General features: G+C 37.3%; 1 protein-coding gene across 4 annotated transcripts in view; it reads right to left on the reverse strand.

The window, feature by feature from the left end:
* LOC100330243 (uncharacterized) overlaps nucleotides 1-21,845 on the reverse strand; it is a 22,737-nt gene extending 892 nt beyond the window's left edge. Inside the window, exons 1-6 of one of the 4 annotated variants that reach the window (XR_015521457.1) lie at nucleotides 21,665-21,845; nucleotides 20,313-20,401; nucleotides 10,887-10,974; nucleotides 4,735-7,075; nucleotides 773-1,997; nucleotides 1-665 (exon numbers count right to left, since the gene is read on the reverse strand). The exon at nucleotides 1-665 is cut by the window's left edge and continues 892 nt beyond it. Coding sequence is in view for 2 of the 4 variants with exons in the window: in XM_087303377.1 (XP_087159503.1) it covers nucleotides 1,904-1,997; nucleotides 4,735-7,075; nucleotides 10,887-10,974; nucleotides 20,313-20,401; nucleotides 21,665-21,746 (2,694 nt within the window). In the remaining 2 variants the exon portion in view is untranslated. Of the gene's footprint in view, nucleotides 1,998-4,734; nucleotides 7,076-10,886; nucleotides 10,975-20,312; nucleotides 20,402-21,664 lie in introns of all 4 variants that reach the window. The other 3 variants (XR_015521459.1, XM_087303377.1, XM_087303378.1) reach the window with 3 other exon arrangements.
* Between the last annotated feature and the right edge of the window lie 266 nt (nucleotides 21,846-22,111).

The raw sequence follows: 22,111 nt of genomic DNA on the forward strand, positions 1-22,111 counted from the left end.
AATGTTCACTCCTCCTTTACCATATTTGGAATGTCAACTTCTAAAGCAATCTGATTGGCCAACTCAACAATGTGTTGTGATTGGCCAAATAGCTGAAGCTTGTGATGGAAAGGTTACGCCTCTTTACCATATTTAGCATATCAGCATCCAAAGCAATCTTGATTGGCCAACTATGCAGTGTGTTGTGATTGGCCAAATACATCAAGTATGTGATGAAGGTTTGCCCTTTACCATATTGAGAATGTCAGCTTTCAAAGCAATCCGATTGGCTTACTACCCAGTATGTTGATTGGCTGAATAGCTGAAGCATATGATGGAAAGGTTACGCCCCTTTACCACATTTGAAATATCAGTTTCCTAGGCAATCTGATTGGCCAATGATCGCTTGAATAGCGCAACTGTATGACAGAAAGGTTACACCCCTTTACCAAATCTGAAATATCAGCTTCTAGAGTAATCTGATTAATCAACTATGTAGTGTGTTGTGATTGGCTGAATACATCAAGCGTGAGACAAAGGTTACACCCCTTGGCCATTTTTGAAATATCAGCTTTTAAAGCAATCTGATTGGTTAACTATGCAGAGTGATGTGATTGGCTGAAGGAAAGGTTACACCCCTTTGCCATATTTGGAATATCAGCTTTCAAAGCAAACTGATTGGCTGACTATCCAATATGTTGATTGGCTGAACAGTGAAATTGCACGACCAAAAGGTTACACCTCCTTTTCCTTATTTGGAATGTCGACTTCCAAAGCAATTTGATTGGCCGACTATCCAGTGTGTTGTGATTGGTCGAATAGCTGAAGCTTCTGACAGAAAGGTTATGCCCCTTTTCCATATTTTGAATATTACGTTCCAAAGCAATCTGATTGGTTAACTATCCAGTGGGTTGTAAATACACAAAGTGTCTGACGGAAGGTCACGCCCCTTTACCATATTTGGAATATCAACTTCGAGAGTAACCTGATTGGCCGACCACCCATTATGTTGATTGGCTGAGTTGCGCAAATGCATGACCAAAAGTTTACGCCTCCTTTACCATATTTGGAATGTCAATAAAGCAATTTGATTGCCTAACTAATCAGTGCATTGTGATTGGCTGAATAGCTCAAGCATGTGACAAATTGGTTACACCCCTTTTGGAATACCCGCTTCCAAAGCAATGTGATTGGCCAAATACATCAAGTGTGTGATGGAAAGGTTACGCCCTTTTACCATATTTGGAATTTCAGCTTCCAAATCAATTGTATTGCTTTACTATTTAGTGTTGTTATTGGCCGAAAAGCTCAAGCATGTGATGAAAAGGTTACACCCCTTTATCATATTTGGAATATTCGCTTCCAAAGCAATCTGATTGGCTGACTATTCAGAGTGTTGTGATTGACCAAATACATCAAGTGTATGATAGAAGGTTACGCCCCTTTACCATATTTGGAATATCAGCTTCCACTGCAATCAGATTGCCTAACTATTTAGTGTTGTAATTGGCCGAATAGCTCAAGCATGTGACGGAAAGATTACGCCCCTTTACCATATTTGGAATATCAGCTTCTTGAGTAATCTGATTGGCTGACTACCCAATGTGTTGTGATTGGATGAGTCTTAACTATACAAAGAATATATCTGGGTTATATGGAAGAACAGGAAAATATAAAATAGCATCATTTGACCCCTTTAAATTAAAAGATTTGACGTTAAATAAGCTAATATTACACACCAACTATTGTCCATGTAGCATTTACAGGCACCGTGATTATAGCAGCTCTGTGAAGTCCGTGACGGAGCTGGGTCAAAGTTAGAGTAATACTTCAGCAACAGCAGTAAGAGTGCAAAACATTAAATATCTGTCAGGTAAGTGCGTATGTACAGGTAAGGCACGCTTCAGAAAGTTCTGGATCACGGTCAATTGTCTTTGATCACGGGTGTTATTGGCTGTTTGCTTCCCGGCCTCACGGTGAACGTCATTCCATACTGCTGTTTGGCTGATGCTCCAGAACTGAAGGATAAAGGGGAAAAGGGCAATCATTCATCAGTAAACAATCCTCAAATTAAAGAGCAGGTGGTGTGGCATCCTTAAAGTGTCCTGATATTGTGTAGGAGTGGATCTTGATATGCGTCTATGGTCAGAAAACATTGGAATTTTCTCAAAATTTGTGCTTTTAATAATATTATAATAAATTTGCATTTATTGTTGGAGGTGGGGATTATGCAAATGAGCTGATTTGATGTCGTGTTGGCGCAGATCGGCAAAAAGCAAAAGATTCGAAAATATATCAAGGACATTCAGAGCAGACGGATTCTTGAGGCTTTTTAGATTGACAACTTTGCATACTGTGTACACTGAAGGACAGCTATGCTACAAACTATTCATTCATGCATTTTCGACCGCTTTCCCAATCTTATAAGAGAACCCCAGACTTCCCTCTCCCCAGACACTTCCTCCAGCTCCACCGGAGGGATCCCGAGACGTTCCCAGGCCAGCCGAGAGACATAGTCCCTCCAGCATGTCCTGGGTCTTCCCCGTGGGACATGCCTGGAACACCTCCCTAGGTAGGCGTCCAGGAGGCATCTGCAACAGATGCGCCAACTACCTCAGCTGACTTCTCTCCATGTGGAGGAGCAGCGGCTCTACTCTGAGCTCCTCCCGGGTGTCAGAGCACCTCACCCTATCCATAAGGATGCGCCCTTGCTCACCCTTCGAAGGAAACTCATTTCGGCCGCTTGTATCAGAGATCTTGTCCTTTCGGTCAAGACCCAAAGCTCATGACCATAGGTGAGAGTAGGAACGTAGATTGATTGGTAAATTGAGAGCTTTGCCATTCGCCTCGGCTCCTTTTTTACCACAACAGAACAGGACATCATCCACATTACTGCTACCGCTGCACCAATCCGCCTGTCCATCTCGCGTTCATCCTTCCCTCACTTATGAACAAAACCTCAAGATACTTGAACTCCTCCACCGGGGTAAGGACTTTCCTCCAACCTGGAGATGGCAAACCGCCTTTTTTCTGGTGGAGCCCCATGACCTTGTAAATAGAGGTGCTGATTCTTATCCCAGCTGCTTCAGACTCGGCAGCAAACTACAAATAAGATATGTTTCTAAAACCTGCTCTTCTAGTATTTGCACCTCAGGTAATTCTCTTTGACGTTTGCTTCCACTTTGACTTGTATTTTCTCAAAATTATACATGTATTTGAGGATTCTATCTGGTTGAGGGATGGTGGGTACATGAAAGTCAATCAAATGTTGTAAAGTGTGCATCTGGGAAGCGTTGTGATTTTAATTTTAAGTGACTTTCAGGTAAATTAAGCAATCAAAACAAGACGGCTTGTAAATCATGAATGTATCTGAATGTTGTTTTAGTGTCAGCGTTAATATTTCAGCAGTTCCACATAAAAACACATACTTCAAGTAGACATCTCAGCTATGTGCGTGTGCTCTCAGGGAAGTTTTTATTGCGATGACTGAAATATTGTGCATGCTTTGACATGGAAAAAATGTTGCGTAATCACTCCGCACATAATCTGATGTCACCAAGCCTCCAATTTCTGGTTTAGAGTGATGAAAAAGGTATGCAGGTATTAAATTCATTGGTGTTCAATAGGGGTGTCACGATTTCGTTTTTTAATCGAAATCGATCAATTTATGCTCAATTTCGATTATCGAATCAAAAAATAGAATCGTCGATGCTGCCACGCCCCCATGTCACGTCAGCTTGGCTTGCCAAGCGGGAAAAAAAACAGGCTTGTTGAAGTGCTTGTTAAACTGCGGAAGCAGGAGACCCGTCGACAAAGCTTAAACCCTCTCCTCTATCAATGAAGTCGCCGGTGTGGAAGCATTTTGGATTTCCAGTGAGTTATGTTGACAACGTTCGTGTTGCTCGCGAAAAGTTCACACTCAGGCCCTGTTTACACTGTCTTTGTTTTTAAATGGCATTTTAGAACGACAACGATTTGACATCCACAGTGGCGTGTAGCATTTCTGAGCAGCCCTCCTTCCTCTCTACCTCTGAAAATGCACATCACGTGACCACACAGACACAGACGCACACACAGCCATGCGCTCGAGACAGCAGGTCCAGGCAGTCAGAGGACTGCTTCAATCTTTCACTCACTTGTACTTAGTCATTTTAGCGAACACCTCAGATACTGTTGGCTGGTTCCTGTTGGTTGTGCCGACGCCATTATAACGACACAGATCACTGCCTATTCACGAGTCCCGCAGAAAAAGTGATTGACAGGTGGTAATTATGTGTGTCTCTTGCCTTTATTCATTTACTGTATGATTTGTTTATGGGTCAAACAAAGACCATGCAGGTCAGGTAGTTTAAACGGTAGGCTACAAATAATTAATTGGTCATTAATTAATTAATTATTCATAATCGAATCGAATCGTGCCTTTAGAATCGAAAATGTAATCGAATCGAGGATTTGGAGGATCGTGACACCCTTAGTGTTCAAATGTCATGTCTCCTATTTGCGATTTATAATTTCAGACCGTTCTTTAACACTACAGTGGAAATGGAGATCATTAGGCTTTGCATTATTAAATAACGCCACACATGGGTACTTTTTTAACTACCCAATTGTTTTCCAGTGGATCAAATTTAACTAGTCCTTTTTGATTAGGTTTCTACTCCTTCAGCGTCAAGCTTAACCCACACCTTATTGAGGCTAAATGCCATTATTCAATGTTTATGTTAGTACATGGCTTGTGTTCACATTAAAACTCACCTGCTCTGGGATTTCTTTTCCTGGGCCTTTGCTGCCTTACTCTCCAGCTCTTTCATGTCCAGTCCACGGGACTGTGCTGGCAGGATGGCACTGTTGGGTTTTTTAGGATTGTATCCAGCAGGGGGTGATGTGGCCTCGTCATCGGACATAGGAGAGTTCCAGTCATCTCCATTGCTTTCCACCTCCTTGGCGGCTGAGATCTTGGGGTCCATCTCTAGCATCTTCTTTTGGAGGATACTAAGAAGTGTCGCCTGGCTTGCAGCAACAGATGGAGGTGCCTGGGTGGGATTTTGTGTTGATTTAGTTGGAACAAATGATTTAGATTGGGGCTGGACGATTGGAGGAGGTCCTGGAGCCTTAGGAGGAGCACTGGGCGGTTTAGGTTTGGGAGATGTTAGGGGTCCATTGGATATGGGTGGAGATGTAAATGGCTGGGAAGGTTTGGAAGGTGGCGGAGCAGGAGCAGGGTAACTGGGTGGAGGAACACTGGTGATTGGAGAAGGTAAAACAAGTTGAGCAGGTCTAGGAATTTTTAGAGCTGTAGCAGGAGCATTGGGGGAGTTGGTGATCGGAGCAGGTACAGAGGTTTTTGTGGATGGAGGTACAGGAGCGGGATGGCTTGGTGGGGAGAGGTTGGTGATTGGAGCGGGTGTAGAAGATAAAAAGGTTTTAGAAGGCGGAGGTGCAGTTTTTGCAGGAGCATTGGGGGAGCTGGTGATTGGAGCAGGTACTGAAGTTTTTGTGGATGGAGCGGCAGGAGCGGGGTGATTTGGTGGAGAGAGGTTAGGGATGGGAGTGGGTGTAGAAGGTAAGAAACTTTTAGTAGGTGGAGGAGCAGTTTTCACTGGGGGAGCAGAAGCAGGGTGAGTTGAAAGAATTGAAGATTCGTCCTCTGTGTCAGAGTTGGCAAACTCAGGAGGTGGAGGTATGAAGGTCAAGTCTTCTCCACTTTCTAAATCTCTAGCATGGGGAACAGAACTGTTTAGTTGTGGGCTAAAACTAAGCTCTGGCTTTGAGTAAGACACTTTGCTGACCTCTGTTCTGGTTGACTGGGGCTGCATGTTTGTGCTTGCTTTTAATTGTGCACTAGGACTATCTGGTGTTGGGTCTTTAGGAATAACAGGGAAGGAGTTTGGTTTTTCAACACTAGGTTGGATCACTGTGTCGTCAGAGTTGCTGTTCTGCTGGGATAGCGCAGTTTTCTGCTTTTCTCTTTCCTTTGCAGCCATTAGCAAGGCAAACGGAGAAGTTGATGTCTCTTTCTTGGCTAAGCCATCCCCGCTGCGTAGCTTTCGGTGGTTCAGGACTGGGCTGTACCTGCGAGACCTGCCAGGAGAGTCCATTGTCGCCATCACCTGCTTAACTTCAGGGATCTTCTTCTCGATTTTGGGTGAGGCATTCATGGGTGTTGGAACTTCGGTGACGATCTTCTCTATTTTGGGTGAAGCTTTAACAGGCATTGGAACTTCAGTTGGGATGGTTTTTGGGGGCTCAGGATGGATTTCAGCTTCAATTTTGACTGGCTGACTTGCTGGCTGAGCTTGTGCCGTGTCCAGCTGGTCCTCCTTTAGCTGAGTAGCAGAACTGTTCTGACGGGCTGGTTTGGATGGAGGCACCCCAGGCTGGAATGATTGGAGAGATCCAGCATTTTTCCCGCCATTACCATTGACAACCCCAACAGTGTTTCCTGCAGAATCTTGCAGCAGTAGAATGGACTGTGCTCCCTTTTCCCTGTCTGATTCTCCAACAACTGTTGTGCTTTTCTGGACGTTGTACAGTTTGGCTGTGTTCTGGGGGTTGAAGCTGGATGGAGTTGGATTAGAAGCGACGGGTGGTGCTGGAGATTGGATGTCCAGGCTAGGTATGGAAGACATTCGGACAGGTTTTGGTGGTGCCGCTTTCTGACCTCTAGAAAGAACAGGTGGTGTTTTGACCACAGGAGGTGGCGGTGGGTTGAATTTAGGGCAGTCTGGAATATTTTGAGCCTCCAAGCTGGAAAGGGAACCTTTGAAGCTAGAGGTTTCAGATGGAGGTTTTGGAGGAGCCATTGACGGAGGCTTGATGGAGGAAAAGTCCAAACCAGAAGCATACCCTGAACTAGTATGTGATGGAGGTTTTGGGGGAGCTATCGGAGGCGGCTGCAGACATGCACGGTCTACAGGAGGGTCGATTTCACCAAAGATATGTGGTGTGGGAGGGATGAATGAAGGTGGAGGCGGAGCTGAAGAGGATGGAGGCAGTGGAGGGGCAGAGCTGGGTGGAGGAGGTATAAGTATTTCCCCCTCAATTACGTCTGGGATGGACATCATACTTCCATACTTGGGTGAGTTTGTGGCATTTCCTACAAAAAGAGAAGTTCATTAAAGGGTTTGTTCACTATTGTGTTCTATTATGATTATGCACTCGCCCTTTGTCATCCAAGATATAAATCTTTTTTTTTCTTTGGCTAAACAGAATTAAAGGTTTTTAAAATAATAACATGCTGGATTTTTCGCCGTATAGTGGACATAAGTAGTTTCAATGCAGCTTTTAAAGACTCTAAATCAGGGGTGTCCAAACTAGGTCCTGGAGGGTCGGTGTCCTGGAGAGTTTAGTTCCAACCCTAATCAAACACACCTGAACCAGCTAATCAAGCTCCTACTAGATACCCTAAAACAGGGATGGGCAAACTTGGTCCTGGAGGGCCGGTGTCCTGCACAGTTTAACTCCAACTTTAATCAAACACACCTGCCTATAGATTTCTAGTGATCTTGAAGACACTGATTGGCATGTTCAGGTGTTTTTGATTAGAGTTGGAGTTAAACTATGCAGGACACCGGCCCTCCAGGACCGAGTTTGGCCACCCCTGCCCTAGAAACATCCTGGCAGGTGTGTTAAAGCAAGTAGGAGCTAAACTCAGCAGGACACCGGCCCTCCAGGACTGCATATGCACACCCATGCTCTTAATCAGGGGTCACCAATCTCAATTCTGGAGGTCCGATGCCCTGCAGGGTTTAGGTCCAACTTGCCTCGAAATACCCAGGCAGGTGTTAAGTATATCAAGTAAGATCTTGATTAGCTTGTTCAGGTGTGTTTGATTAGGGTTGGAGCTAAAATATGCAGGACACTGAACCTCCAAGAACAAGTTTAGTGTGTTTTACTTAAGTGCTTTGTCAAGTAATACTCTTGGTCATTTTATTTATTTTCTTAAGTGTTTATACTGCTTGACTCCAAGAGGACTGCTTTGCATCCCAGTTCCTGTGCCAGACAAATTTTAGTGGTTTTAAAAGTATGTGCGTATTCATTTTAAGTGAATAACCAATCATTTCACTAAATAAGACTCAGCTGGGATCATTTCTACCTCTTTTCCACCAAGGCAATTCCAATGCTGGGTCCAAATCAGTTCCTTGTCTTTCAACACCCACTATATGAACAGATTGTTATCGCTTGTAATCCCCGTCTATATATCATTGATGCTATCATTCATAATCTGTCTATTCAAAATACACCACATTGCTTGAACATGTTGTTGTTAAAAAAATAAAGTAGTATAAGTGGTGTACTGTATAAACATGTTTTCAGCCGCAATCACCATATATACAAATTATGGCACGCTCGATGAACATGTTATCGCTCGTTATCTTCATCGCACTGCAGGAAGACAATGGATTTGCTGTCTTTGGATGCAAAGTTATTTACATTTAATTATGCATCATTGATTTTGTATTTGGCGCTTCCATATTTGCATTAATGGGAAAGATAAGATGTCAAACCACTGAAGTCCACTATATGGTAAAAATCCAGCATATTTTCTCTCAAAAACCTCAATGTCTTTTTCACTAAAGAAGGAAATGAACGTCTTGGATGGCCAAGGGGAGAGTAAATTAATAGGAAATGTTCATTTTTGAAGTGGAACTTAGGAACTAACTTCAATATATTTCCACCTCAATATATTTCATTATGTTGCGTTTTTTAATCCTAATCTAATCATGACAAACTTTATATCATTAAAAAGGTCTAAGACTTCTGGATAACACAACAATACAGCCTGTGGGAGTGTTTGCGCTTGCATATTGAAGTCGTAATATAGTCTAAACATGAATCAGTCACAACAAACTATTGATCATTTGAAAGCTTAAAATGTCTAGTTTGCGAGACTGATTCATGATCAGTATTACTGAGCAACAGTTATTTATTAATTTGCGACAATGTTTTACATGTACTTTAAAAACAAATGTTTTTTTAGAGGCTAAACTCAAATTAAATTCCAGCAAACTGCACATGCTACTACAGAATTTTGTCTACTTTTTGAAAATTTGTATGAAAAAATATGATTTATGACCCCAAAAGCATACACAGAAATAGAAAACACCCTTATATGATGGTCAAAGGAAACTGGATGTGTTTTAATATGCGCTTTAATTCAGAAATGCGCTTAAAAAAATAACTTTAACCCCTTTTAATATCCACTCGAGGGAAACTTCAGTTTATTTTACTACATTGCACACTGCAAAAAATGCTTTTCTTGCTTAGATTTTTTGTCTTGTTCCTAGTCCAAATATCTGAAAATTCCTAAATCAAGAAGAATTTTCTAGACAAACAAAACATATTGTCTTGTTTTGAGAAATAATATGCCAATAATAAGTGAGTTTTTCCTTAAAACAAGCAAAATAATCTGCCAATGGGGTAAGCAAAATAATCTTACGTCAAAAGAAAAAACAAGATTATTTTGCTTACCCCATTGGCAGATTATTTTGCTTGTTTTAAGGAAAAACTCACTTATTATTGGCATATTATTTCTCAAAACAAGACAATATGTTTTGTTTGTCTAGAAAATTCTTCTTGATTTAGGAATTTTCAGATATTTGGACTAGGAACAAGACAAAAAATCTAAGCAAGAAAAGCATTTTTTGCAGTGCAATTAAATCCTGATCTAATCATGACAATCTGTATATCGCTGGAAAGGTCTAAGACTAATTAATTCATCTTTTACCACTGTTTGATGTTACTTAGGAAAGCATAATAAATGGAAACACATTAACTCTCAGCCTACAACCTGTTTACATTGTAAAATCATAATATTATAGTCTAAACATGGAGTAATCAAGACAAACTATATATCATTTAAAAGCTTAAAATGACTAGTTTGCATATCTGGTGACGGATTTTTGATAGGTATTACCGCGCTAAAGTTATGTATTCATTTTAAAAGTGGTAAAGCATTACTTTGCTACAGCAATCCACGTGTACATTTTTACATTTTAGGCTAAATTCAAATTAAATACCAACAAACTGCACATACTACTATAGAATTTGATGTCTGCCTTACAATATTTCTCAAAAGTTTGAAAGCAAATATGATTCATAACCCCAAAAACAGACCAAAACAGAGATTGTCCTCATATATTCGTCAAAGGAAACTGGATGTCACCAAAAATATTTGTTTTATTTCAGAAATACACCCTAAAATTACTTTAACCCCTTTTACTGTCCACTAGAGGGACGCTTCAGTTTACTTCACTATATTGTGATTAAATCCTGATCTAATCATGACAAACTATATCGCTGGAAAGGTCTAAGACTTATCAATTCATCTTTTACCACTGTTTGATGTTACTTAGGAAAGCATAATAAATGGAAACACATTAACTCTCAGCCTACAACCTGTTCACATTTTAAAACCATAATATTATAGTCTAAACATGGAGTAATCAAGACAAACTACATATCATTTGAAAGCTTAAAATGACTAGTTTGCATATCTAATTACTGATTTTTGATAGATATTACTGAGCTACAGTTATATATTCATTTTATAAATAGTAAAGCATTACTTTGCTACAGCAATCCAGGTGTACATTTTTCATTTTAGGCTAAATTCAAATTAAACACCATAAAACTGATTATACTATTATAGAATTTGATGTCAGCTTTACAATATTTCTCAAAACTATGAAAAAATATGATTCATATCCATCAACACATGCACAGAAATAGAGGACGCCCTTATATGGTCATCAAAGGAAACTGGATGTCACCTGGTGGTCATGTTTGGTACTGCAATCATAATCTAAAGCTAATTTTTGGAGATGATCAACTTTAAACTTGGATTAAAAATTTGCTCCCAATCCCCACTGATGTATGTAGAGTATTGTCCAGCATTTCTTTCTCACCTGTGCCATTAATCTTGGGTTCGCTGAAGGGCGGCAGCACTGGCACTTTTGGCGTCGGAACCGCAAATCCTTGCACACCATCAGTGGACTGCGGTTTTAAAAGAGAAACATGTGTCAGAAAACTGTCTGACTGAAGGAGACTGTTGAATAGTTGAGGGAGTTTACACCAGCACATCTTCAACAATAACACACCTCTTATTGTAGGAGCCACTGAGTCAGTGTGAGAATCTCCAACACTAAACCAACCTGTTTCTAGAAACGAGTCGGAGAGCTTGTGACGTTCGAGGATACGGATCCTTTCTCTCCGTCTTGCAGATTTGCATAAACTAGGATTATAATTAAGCGCAGAAATCTACAGAGTTTTAAGCCCATTATTCAATCTATTTTTTACTATGTTAATGTATATATATGTATATATATATATATATATATATATATATATATATATATATATATATATATATATTAGGGCCGCATGATATTGGAAAAATCTAACATTGATATTTTTTAAATTTTTTTTTTTTTTGCTATATGAATACAATTTCACCAGGTGACTTAATATATCTATTTATAATATAGAATTTATAATGTTAGGCTGACGGCATCTTCATAAAATCGAATAAATAATCTTTACAATTTTTGAGGTCCCCTGACACACTTTCGTTGTGGTGCTATTTGCAGTGCGTTTCTTTATTTGCATGTGTTGTTAGAATTTTAATGCTTAACAACCTATAATCACAATCAAGATACAATTGAAATGAAGTGTTTTTTCGTTTCCCGAGGCTAACGGTGTTCAAGTACAGTAATTAAATAATAAAAACAAAAATAATTCAATAAAATTAATCATAGTAATGGCCACAAATTGTACAATTTCTTATACACAAATGCTTTCAAGGTCATTATACAATCACAGGCATTAAAAACACATGCAAAAGATAAATTATAACACAAACTCATCATTGCATATATCCTGCGATGTGACTATTGCGAACGATCACATTGCGATATCGATGCTGAAACGTAATGTTACTGAATAATATGCTAATGTTTAGATAAATTTGCACAATGCAATTTGATTAATATTTTCTGTCTTTCAGTCGGTGTATTGCATGAGAGAACTGCTGTAGCTTTGTTTAGCAATCCAGTGGTTCCTTCTAATTGGATTTTGATAGTATTTTTAATGTGTTATTGTTTTTTTTTATATGTTAGGGTTTTAGATACCGCATCAAATAGATTTTTAGTTATTCAAACATAATTACTTGCATATTTACATTAAGCTGCAAAAAAGGGTTACTTTAACGGGTATAATAAAATTAAAATACTTTAAAATCAAACAAAATGGTGCTCAGGGGTAGCTTAATGTATCAGTGCTTTTTGGGCAAGGGATTTATCAGAACAAACAAGAAAGTTCAACGCACTCGAAAAATGTGGAAAAAATAGTAAAAAGCCTTTATTTACATGGCTAACACGATATCGATGTTATAAAATGTTATTTAAGTGCCTACGATATCGATATTGTAAAATGTTAATGAAGTACCTATAATATCGATATTGTAAAATATTAATGAAGTACCTAAAATATCGATATTGTAAAATGCTATCAAAGTGCTTACGATATCGATATTGTAAAATGTTATCGAAGTGCCTATGATATCGATATTGTAAAATGCTATCAAAGTGCCTACGATATCGATATTGTAAAATGTTATTGAAGTGCCTATAATATCGATATTGTATAATGGTATTGAAGTGCCTACGATATCGATATTGTAAAATGTTATTGAAGTGCCTACGAAATCGATATTGTAAAATGTTATCGAAGTGCCTATAATATCGATATTGTATAATGGTATTGAAGTGCCTACGATATCGATATTGTAAAATGCTATCAAAGTGCCTACGATATCGATATTGTAAAATGTTATCGAAGTGCCTATAATATCGATATTGTATAATGTTATCGAAGTGCCTACGCTATCGATATTGTAAAATGTTATCGAAGTGCCTATAATATCGATATTGTATAATGTTATTGAAGTGCCTACAATATCGATATTGTAAAATGTTATCGAAGTGCCTATAATATCGATATTGTATAATGTTATCGAAGTGCCTATAATATCGATATTGTATAATGGTATTGAAGTGCCTACGATATCGATATTGTAAAATGCTATCAAAGTGCCTACGATATCGATATTGTAAAATGCTATCAAAGTGCCTACGATATCGATATTGTAAAATGCTATCAAAGTGCCTACGATATCGATATTGTAAAATGCTATCAAAGTGCCTACGATATCGATATTGTAAAATGCTATCAAAGTGCCTACGATATCGATATTGTAAAATGTTATCGAAGTGCCTATAATATCGATATTGTATAATGGTATTGAAGTGCCTACGATATCGATATTGTAAAATGCTATCAACTACTAATATTACTGTAATTGCTAATTATCACGATATATTAAGTATTTGAACAGTGACCTATGTCTAGCAAAAACACTGGAGAAACTGCTAGAAATATCTAAATTTTCATAAAGTTCCTGATGTGTTTCTGTAATCAGCTGATGCAGTGTTTCAGGGACGCTCCTCAATAACACCCGATAATGTGAATCAGTGTTATGAAAACATGTCGGGATGCTTTGGAAATGCTCAGGTGGATAAACATTGCAGTTTCTGGAGAGAACGAGGCATTGAGCATATCCAAAACATGTGTCTTACTTCAGAAATGTACGTAAAATTTAATTAAACCCCTTTAACTGTCCACTAGAGGGACGCTTCAGTTTACTTCACTATATTGTGATTAAATCCTGATCTAATCATGACAAACTGTATATCGGAAGGGTCTAAGAATAATGAACACATGTTTTACCACTGTTTGATGTTATGTAGTAAATATAATATATTAAAAGCCATTAACTCTCAGCCTACAACCTGTTTCCATTGTAAAACCATAATATTATAGTCTAAACATGGAGTAATCATGACAAACTACATATCATTTATAAGCCTAAAATGACTAGTTCGCATATCTGAGGACTGATTTTTAATAGATATTACTGAGCTACAGTTATATATTCATTTTAAAAATCGTAAAGCATTGCTTTGCTACAGCAATCTACATGTACATTTTTAAAAATGTTTTTTAGAGCTTAAATTCAAATTAAATACCACCAAACTGCACATACTACTATAGAATTTGATGTCTACTTCACATAATATGATTAATATTCCTGTAAACATACACCGAAATAGAGGACGCCTTTATGTGGTCGTCAAATGAAACTGGATGTCATGTCCTGGTGGTCATGTTTGGTACTGCAACCATATTTGAAAGCTACTTTTTTGGGATAATCAACTTTAAATTATATATATTTTATATATTAAATTATATATATATATATTACTTTAACTCGTTTTTAGGTCTGTGTAAAAACTGATTTCTGCTAAATTGTTGCAAACAATTTATATAGGCTAAATTCAAACAACAGATTAAATTTAGTAATGTTTAACTTCATTTCTTTGTTTAAATTCAGCTCGAATCAAATGTTTCCAACCACTTACTTTAAATAAAAATGTAGTAAATCCAATGAATCTTGTTTTATTCAGTGAGACATGGGACTGACGATTGAGGAGTTAATTTGTGGCGTGCATGAAGAGACACACCCCTTCAGGCTTTGTATATGTATTTCAGGTTCTGCTGTCTTTAATAGCAACATCTCTCCAGAAAAACGACCCAACATGACCCAACATTCTTGCATTCGCACAAGGAGAAAAGAAAAGTGATTTAAAATAATATCCGCTCATTACAATAGCTGTGTTTTAGGATTGGTGTGAAGATTAGTCTGCATTTACACCCCTGACAGATGGGCTTATCCAAAGCAGCTAGCATCAACATAGGAGTGGTGCTTGCTCATGCAAAATAAAGACCGAAGAGATTCCATAGTGGCTAGAAATGCGTCTCGTCAACCAGCAAGAACAAGTCAAGCAAAAACACAGCTCTCCTCAACCCGACACGTGACTGAGGAACACTGAAAAAAGTGTTGCATGCAGAACTGTTGCAAACAATTTATTTGTGTTGAATTAAAACAAACAAATTGAAATTTAATTTGTTTGTTTAAATTCAGCCCAAATAAATTGTTTACAACCACTTAACCTAAAAAATTTACTAAATCCAAGGAATCGTCTTTATCAGTGAACTATTTACTATTATGGCTGTTATTATAGTACATTTTTAATAATTATGACACTGCAGGACCCTAATCACAGCTTAATACTAACCCTAAATATGAGTAACCATATTAATAACACAGATGTTAGACACACTACTGGTCAAAGGATTTAGTTTTTTAACTGTATTATTATTTATAATATTAGTTTTATTAATGTAATAATAATATTAGTTACAAATAAACTAATATTTTATTATGTAATATAACTGTTTATATTTTAAAATGTACTTTATTTCTGTGATTTCAGAGCAGAACTCGTGTGGCATCATTGCTCCAGTCATACGATCCTTCAAAATTCATTCGAACAGTCTTTTGTTTATTGTTGTTTTGTTGAAAACATGTTGAAATGTTCAGCTTTCTTTAATAGAAATAGACAGTAGCTATCTTCATTCTAAACTATTTGCGTCATTATACACGCCTTTAACCTCACTCTTAATCAAGTTAAAGCATCATTGCTAAATAACATTATTAATTTTCTTTACTGAATTATAAAAAAGGGAAAATAGTTATTTGATTGTAATGCGGGAGGCACGGTGGCTCAGTGGTTAGAACTGTGGACTGGGTCAGTTGGTGTTTCTGTGTGGAGTTTGCATGTTCTCCTCATATAGATAGATAGAACGTGCGCAACAACACCACTCTTCAGTACGCGCACGATTACAACAACAACAACAACCCCCCTTTAAAAAAATGTATCCTGCACATGCCCTTTGGACAGTCTCTGCACGGGCCTGAAATTGATTGAAGCCAGGGTAAAGTCGTATGTAAAGCCACCGGTGGTTCGTGCCTGCTGATCTGAGTCTCTGGAATCAGTGTCAGCTCTGCGCTGATGCGGGCTTCTTCAGTTTTCCAGGCCTGCAGGTGCTGTTTTGAATACACAGCATTTGTTTGTGTTCAGCAGATCACACCCACATCCCATCATACACAGCGCTCCGCTTAAATCAGCACAAGCTCTTTAAAATAATGTCGATTTCTGTCAATCTCTCAGTGCAAATGAGCCATTCCGGTGTTATGGGTGTGACATTTGCAGTTAAACTCAACACATACATGCACAGAGAGAGTAAATGTTAACATTATATTAAAGCATCTGCTTATATTTAACAAAACTGCTAACCACAGAGTTATGAGATCAACATCAGTCTGTGAACATGTTTTACATTGTAAATGAGGGAAATAAACATATTAATATATTAATAACATATTAATATTGAGATAATAATGAGATCAGCAGGATATTCCTTGCATTTATGAGGAAAGAGCCTGCTTATGGATGTGACGGGTGTGAAATTGGGACTAAATAAAAATGATTGTTTTAAAACATTGACAGAGACATTTATGAGTGCCGTAAAACACAAGCCTACACAAACAACCTAGAAAGGGTTTCGCTATTCTGCTGAAAACTTTATTTATTTTATGCCAAAACTGACTAATCATCAAATAATGCTGAAAAACAAAGTACTCAACTGTTGATGAATATTGATGAAGATAATGATGATAATAATAATGAACGTTTGTTGAACATTAAATCAACATATTATATTGGAGAGATTGAGATCATCAGGAATAACCTATTTGTGGCATTATAAACATCTTTATTCTTTTAATTAAATTTGTTGGAGCCGTAGGTTTATTTATTTCTTTATTATTATTTCATTTAATTATTGATTTACTTTTTTTACTCTTTGCCTTTTGCTGCTATACTTGTCTACTGATACATTTGTCTTTGCCCTTTTTTGTTTACGTGGTATGTTCATTAAAACCAATAAACCAAAAATAAAAATAAAAAATTTGTTGGAGCTATTTATGGGTTGCAATTTTCTTTGGCACCACTAGAGGGTGTATATGGTATTTATGCTCTCCTCAGAACGAGCTGAGGGGCGTAGAAGAAGGTCCAACAAACTTTTTGACCGTCATGGCTGTGAGAACGGGTTTATATTTGATTTGATGTTTACTTTTTTTTAATTTTGACAAAATGGACAATAAATGGCTTGGAATATCCAACTTTATTTGCAAGGGTATGGAAGGGTATTTCACTTTTTTATTGACCCGTTCAAGCAACAAACACGTCAGAACCAACAACCAAAATATTCGCATCTACAAATTTAATGCATCTTTGCTAAATAAAATCATTAATTGTGATGATTTGTTTACCAAATTTAAAAGAAGAAAGATAATGGCATAGTGCGTAGTGTTACAAATGCGCTTAAATTCAGATTAACCCATAAGAACCCGGACTGATTTCTCCTTATAGGAAAATTATGGGGCATGTAATACTGACCAAATGGACCACTTATAACATGTTTCTACAGTTGTTTTTGAAATGCAACCCCTCTTAGTGAAAGATCTGTAATGTTACATATATGAAATGTTACAAAATACATTTCATTAACAATATATTTAAAGTGACATTATTTACATTTTTTTTTGTTAATATATGCTTTGAAAAGAGCAGTAGAAAATATAGAACGCTGAAATAATTTAATCAGCTAAATTAATTGAGCAGTTTGTTACTATTTTTCTTAATGTGACAAATATGTCGCATCAAAGTTCCACTTACTGTTTTAAGGTTAACAGCCCGATGTGACATATGTCACCACAATATCTTCGTACCTTGATTTATATCAGTTTGTTCAAGAAATGTATTAAAATCACGGTACTTGTATTCTACGATGTGTTAATAAAATATTTGAATAGTTAAATGGGTCAAAACATACCTTTAATAATAAAAACAAGTATATTTAAAAGTTGATGACACTGCAACATGTGCTCCCCACACAGTCCACCGTTTTTGGACATGTTGCCATGGCAACAAAAATACACACATTCTCACGTGACTGAAGCTAGATGTTGCTTATACGTCACTTTGAGAATATGAGGAATAATGCTTTAAAAAGACCTTTCCAGATGATCACAATTGTTTGTGACACCCGCGTCACAGTGGGTTCTTATGGGAAATGCGGATCTTTCTTTCTAATCATCAAAGAATCTGGATTTAAAAAAATTACTCGACAGTTAATAAATAATAATGAACGTTTGTCGAACATTAAATCAACATATTATATTGGAGAGATTCAGATCATCAGGAATAACCTATTTGTGGCATTATAAACATCTTTATTCTCACTTTTAATCAATTTAATGCATCTTTGCTAAATAAAATCATAAATATTGATGATTTCTTTACCAAATTAAAATAAGATAATGGTATAGTGCGTAATGTTAAAATGCTTTTTAATTTAGATAAATGCTAATGATAATGTCTTTCTAATCATCTAAGAAGCATGGTTACTCAACTGTTAATAAATAATGATAACAATAATAATAATAATATTAAGCATTATATTGGCATCTTCCATTGGAGAGATTCACATCATTAGGAATGAATGGCGAATGCTCTCAGTGGCTGACACACAATATTTTACCATGTTTACCGTGATTGGCTCGTCACCAGGGCGATGTGCGTTCATGTGCGCTTTGTTCTGTCAGAGTGAAAGTGTGTTTATATGCTGAGGGTGTGTGCGTTTGTCCTCAAGCCAAAGGTGTGTCTCTTAGTACAGGCATACTTCTCTGCATTGTCAGGGAAATGCATTTAAACTAAGACTGTTCAGATTGCGTGGCAGTAATTGATGGACACCGCAAAAAATGCAATAGTGTACTATTATATTGTCTAATTACAACGCTATTAGTGTTATACAGTGCTATTTTTGGTCTTATTTCTAGTCCGAAGTCTTCAATAAAAAGACATGTAAAAGATATTGTGTTGCTTTCCCTAAAAACAAGCAAAATAATCTGCCAATAGGTTAAGTGAAATCTATTTTAAAGCTAAAACTAGATTATTTTGCTGACCTCATTGGCAGATTATTTAGCTTGTTTTAAGGAAAAACTCACTTTGACTCATTATTTCTGAAAACAAAACAACTTATTTGGCCTTTAAATAAGACGACGTCACTGCAAGGAAAACATGCTTGTCTATCTTAGTGAACGAACACATCTTCATCTACCACGGTATTTACATGGTACAACAAGGTGCTTCAAAAATGAATATGCATTCCAAAATTGGCACAGTTTTAATGTGTAAACAAAAATCATATTATCATGGGACCACACGCAAAAACAAAGCATTGCCCTGGGTAAATGCCCAGATAGATAGATAGATAGATAGATGGATGGATGGATGGATGGATGGATGGATGGATGGATGGATAGACAGACAGACAGAGACAGACAGACAGACAGACAGACAGATATAAAGATAGATAGATAGATAGATAGATAGATAGATAGATAGACAGACAGACAGACAGACAGACAGACAGACAGACAGACAGACAGACAGATAAAAAGACAGACAGATAAAAAGACAGATAGATAGATAAATAGACAGACAGAGATGGATGGATGGATGGATGGATGGATGGATGGATGGATGGATGGATGGATGGATAGACAGACAGACAGAAAGACAGATATAAAGACAGATAGATAGATAGATTGATAGATTGACAGATAAAAAGATAGATAGATAGACAGACAGACAGACATTTATAAAGATAGACAGACAGATAGATAGACAGACAGATATAAAGATGGATAGACAGACAGATTGAGATAGATAGATAGATAGAAAGATAGATAGATAGATAGATAGATAGATAGATAGATAGATAGATAGATAGATAGATAGATAGATAGACAGACAGACAGACAGATAGACAGATATAAAGATGGATAGACAGACAGATTGATATAGATAGATGGATATATGAGGCCTAAAATGGCTGAATTTGTGACTGTGTTCTCAAAATCTCTGGTATTATTCACTTCAGTTCTTGTGTTTTGCTGTGAACACATAAAAATCCACTGAACTCCTCAAGGAACTGAAAAATGTACATGTTTTTTAATATAACATGCTTTTAACTTGTTTTGTAGGCATGTACCAGGATTATGTGCTATTTTAAAACACACACCACTGTTTTATCCTTCTTTGTTATAGTATTAGTAACAGTGTCATAATTGTGTATACATGAACAGATATCAAGTGTTGTCCTAGTACATCCCAAAAATTATGCTATTACTGTTAATAAGTAACCCTAAAACTGCTTAAACACAATTTTCTGTGTTTGCTTTTATTCTAAAAACTTAAATCCGTGTGTGTTTACTCTATATTATAGTCTGGCGTATTTTGACGTACCGTGAAGTGTTTGACAGTCGGTCTCGAGCGAACTTTGGCGGTTCCAGATTCTGGGATGGCAGCAGAGTCCAACATCAGTTCCAGGTTACCTTAAAAAAAAAACAATAAATTACGATGTTTACCTGGTTAGCATGGCTAAACTAGCAGCCCGTATGGTTCAAAGTCACTGCGCAACAACACGTGACACGTGTAGAATAACACCGTCAGGTGCATATGCGTTATGATGGCAGGTCAAAGGTCAGTGTTTGCTTAGCGTTCTTCCAAACACACTCAAATCTAAAATTACATTCACGTTTACGTCATTTTGCTGTTATCTAACATTACTGCGTTGTTTCAGATCATTTCTGAGCGAGTGTCCCTGATCTACAGTCTACAATCTCGTAATATGAGATAGATTATCTATTAGCTTGTTCATTGACCGCTTTAAATGTGTTAATGATGTGATTAGCACTGAGATGAGCGTCGTCAAACCTTACAAACAGGAAGTTTGACCTGATGTATGACGCCAGAGATCATGTTATCTGATCTTCCTTTGTAATATAGGTAAGATGTGCATAAACAGGCGAGTCGTTTAATATGACCAGTGTTAAAGCCCAGAAATGCGATGATGATAATGATGTAAAACGGATAAACTAAAGCCTGTTTACATGTTTGGCACACAAACAAACAAATAAGGCAAACAAAAAAAAAAAACATTTGAGCATTTATAAGCAACATTATATTCATACATGGATAGTTTTACTATAGTAAACTGTGTATTGGTGTATGTTTTTAGAAAACGTGTTGAGTAATTTGTTTATTATCTAGTTTTAAATGATAGATTCACCACAACAGATTAATTCAAGTGCTTTTGGATGTTTCAGAAACATATTATTTACTATATAAATTACTTTAGTATTTTGGGTTGTCATGGTGTCTAATAAACATGGCTGGCTACCATGGTATAAGTATGAAAACATGGTATTACAATGTTATTATATTTCTAACATAGTTGTATGACGGTGTTATACATGTTATAGATCCGCATAGATGTTGGATTATTATGTAATATTTCCAAATAACAGAGTTATGTGTCAGTGTAATCGGACACGTAGCTTGTCAGTTTAAGAAAACACCGCTTTGTAAGCGGTTTCACTTTTAATCCATCAGGAAACAACTGTTTTAAACACAAACTTACGAATTAAACACGAGCCTCTGTGTTTTAGAGTGTTTTTCTTGCGTTTAAAGGTGTTTTTAGGGGAGCTGTTGCGCAGAAGAGCGACGCGCAGGTTCAGAGGTCACCTGAAGAACACCTCTTTAACGGACACTAGTTCTGTTGAGCTGAACGCGAGAGTGAGTTCTGCTTCTCTTACCCATCTCCTTGTTAATATCCACATTTGTGTCGTACAGAGAGTGGTTCTTCCGGCTCAGGAAGTGCAGCGGTCCTTTCTTCATGGCTGTGGTCAGAGTGAGTCCGTTGATTTTAAAATCAGCGTGATTTCATGATTTCAGAGTGTGAGCGAGTGTTTCCAGTCCCGTCACTGATTCACAAACACTGAGAGCAGAAAATGGCCCCAGAGCCGCCCGACAGAGACCACGCCCACTCAAGACAGGTGAACGCACACACACACCTTAAAGAATTCACACGGACACACAAACACACACCTTAAAGTACTCACACCCTCACTCTCTCTCTCTCTCTCACTCAGACACACACACAAACACACACAAGATATTAAAGCCTTCATACGAACTCTCTCTCTCTCACACACACACATCTTAAAGACTTCACACTAAGACACACACCTTAAACATACACA

The sequence above is a fragment of the Danio rerio genome, chromosome 22 (genome assembly GCF_052040795.2).
Source record: "Danio rerio strain M-AB ecotype USA chromosome 22, GRCz13ab, whole genome shotgun sequence".
Taxonomy (NCBI): Eukaryota; Metazoa; Chordata; class Actinopteri; order Cypriniformes; family Danionidae; genus Danio; species Danio rerio.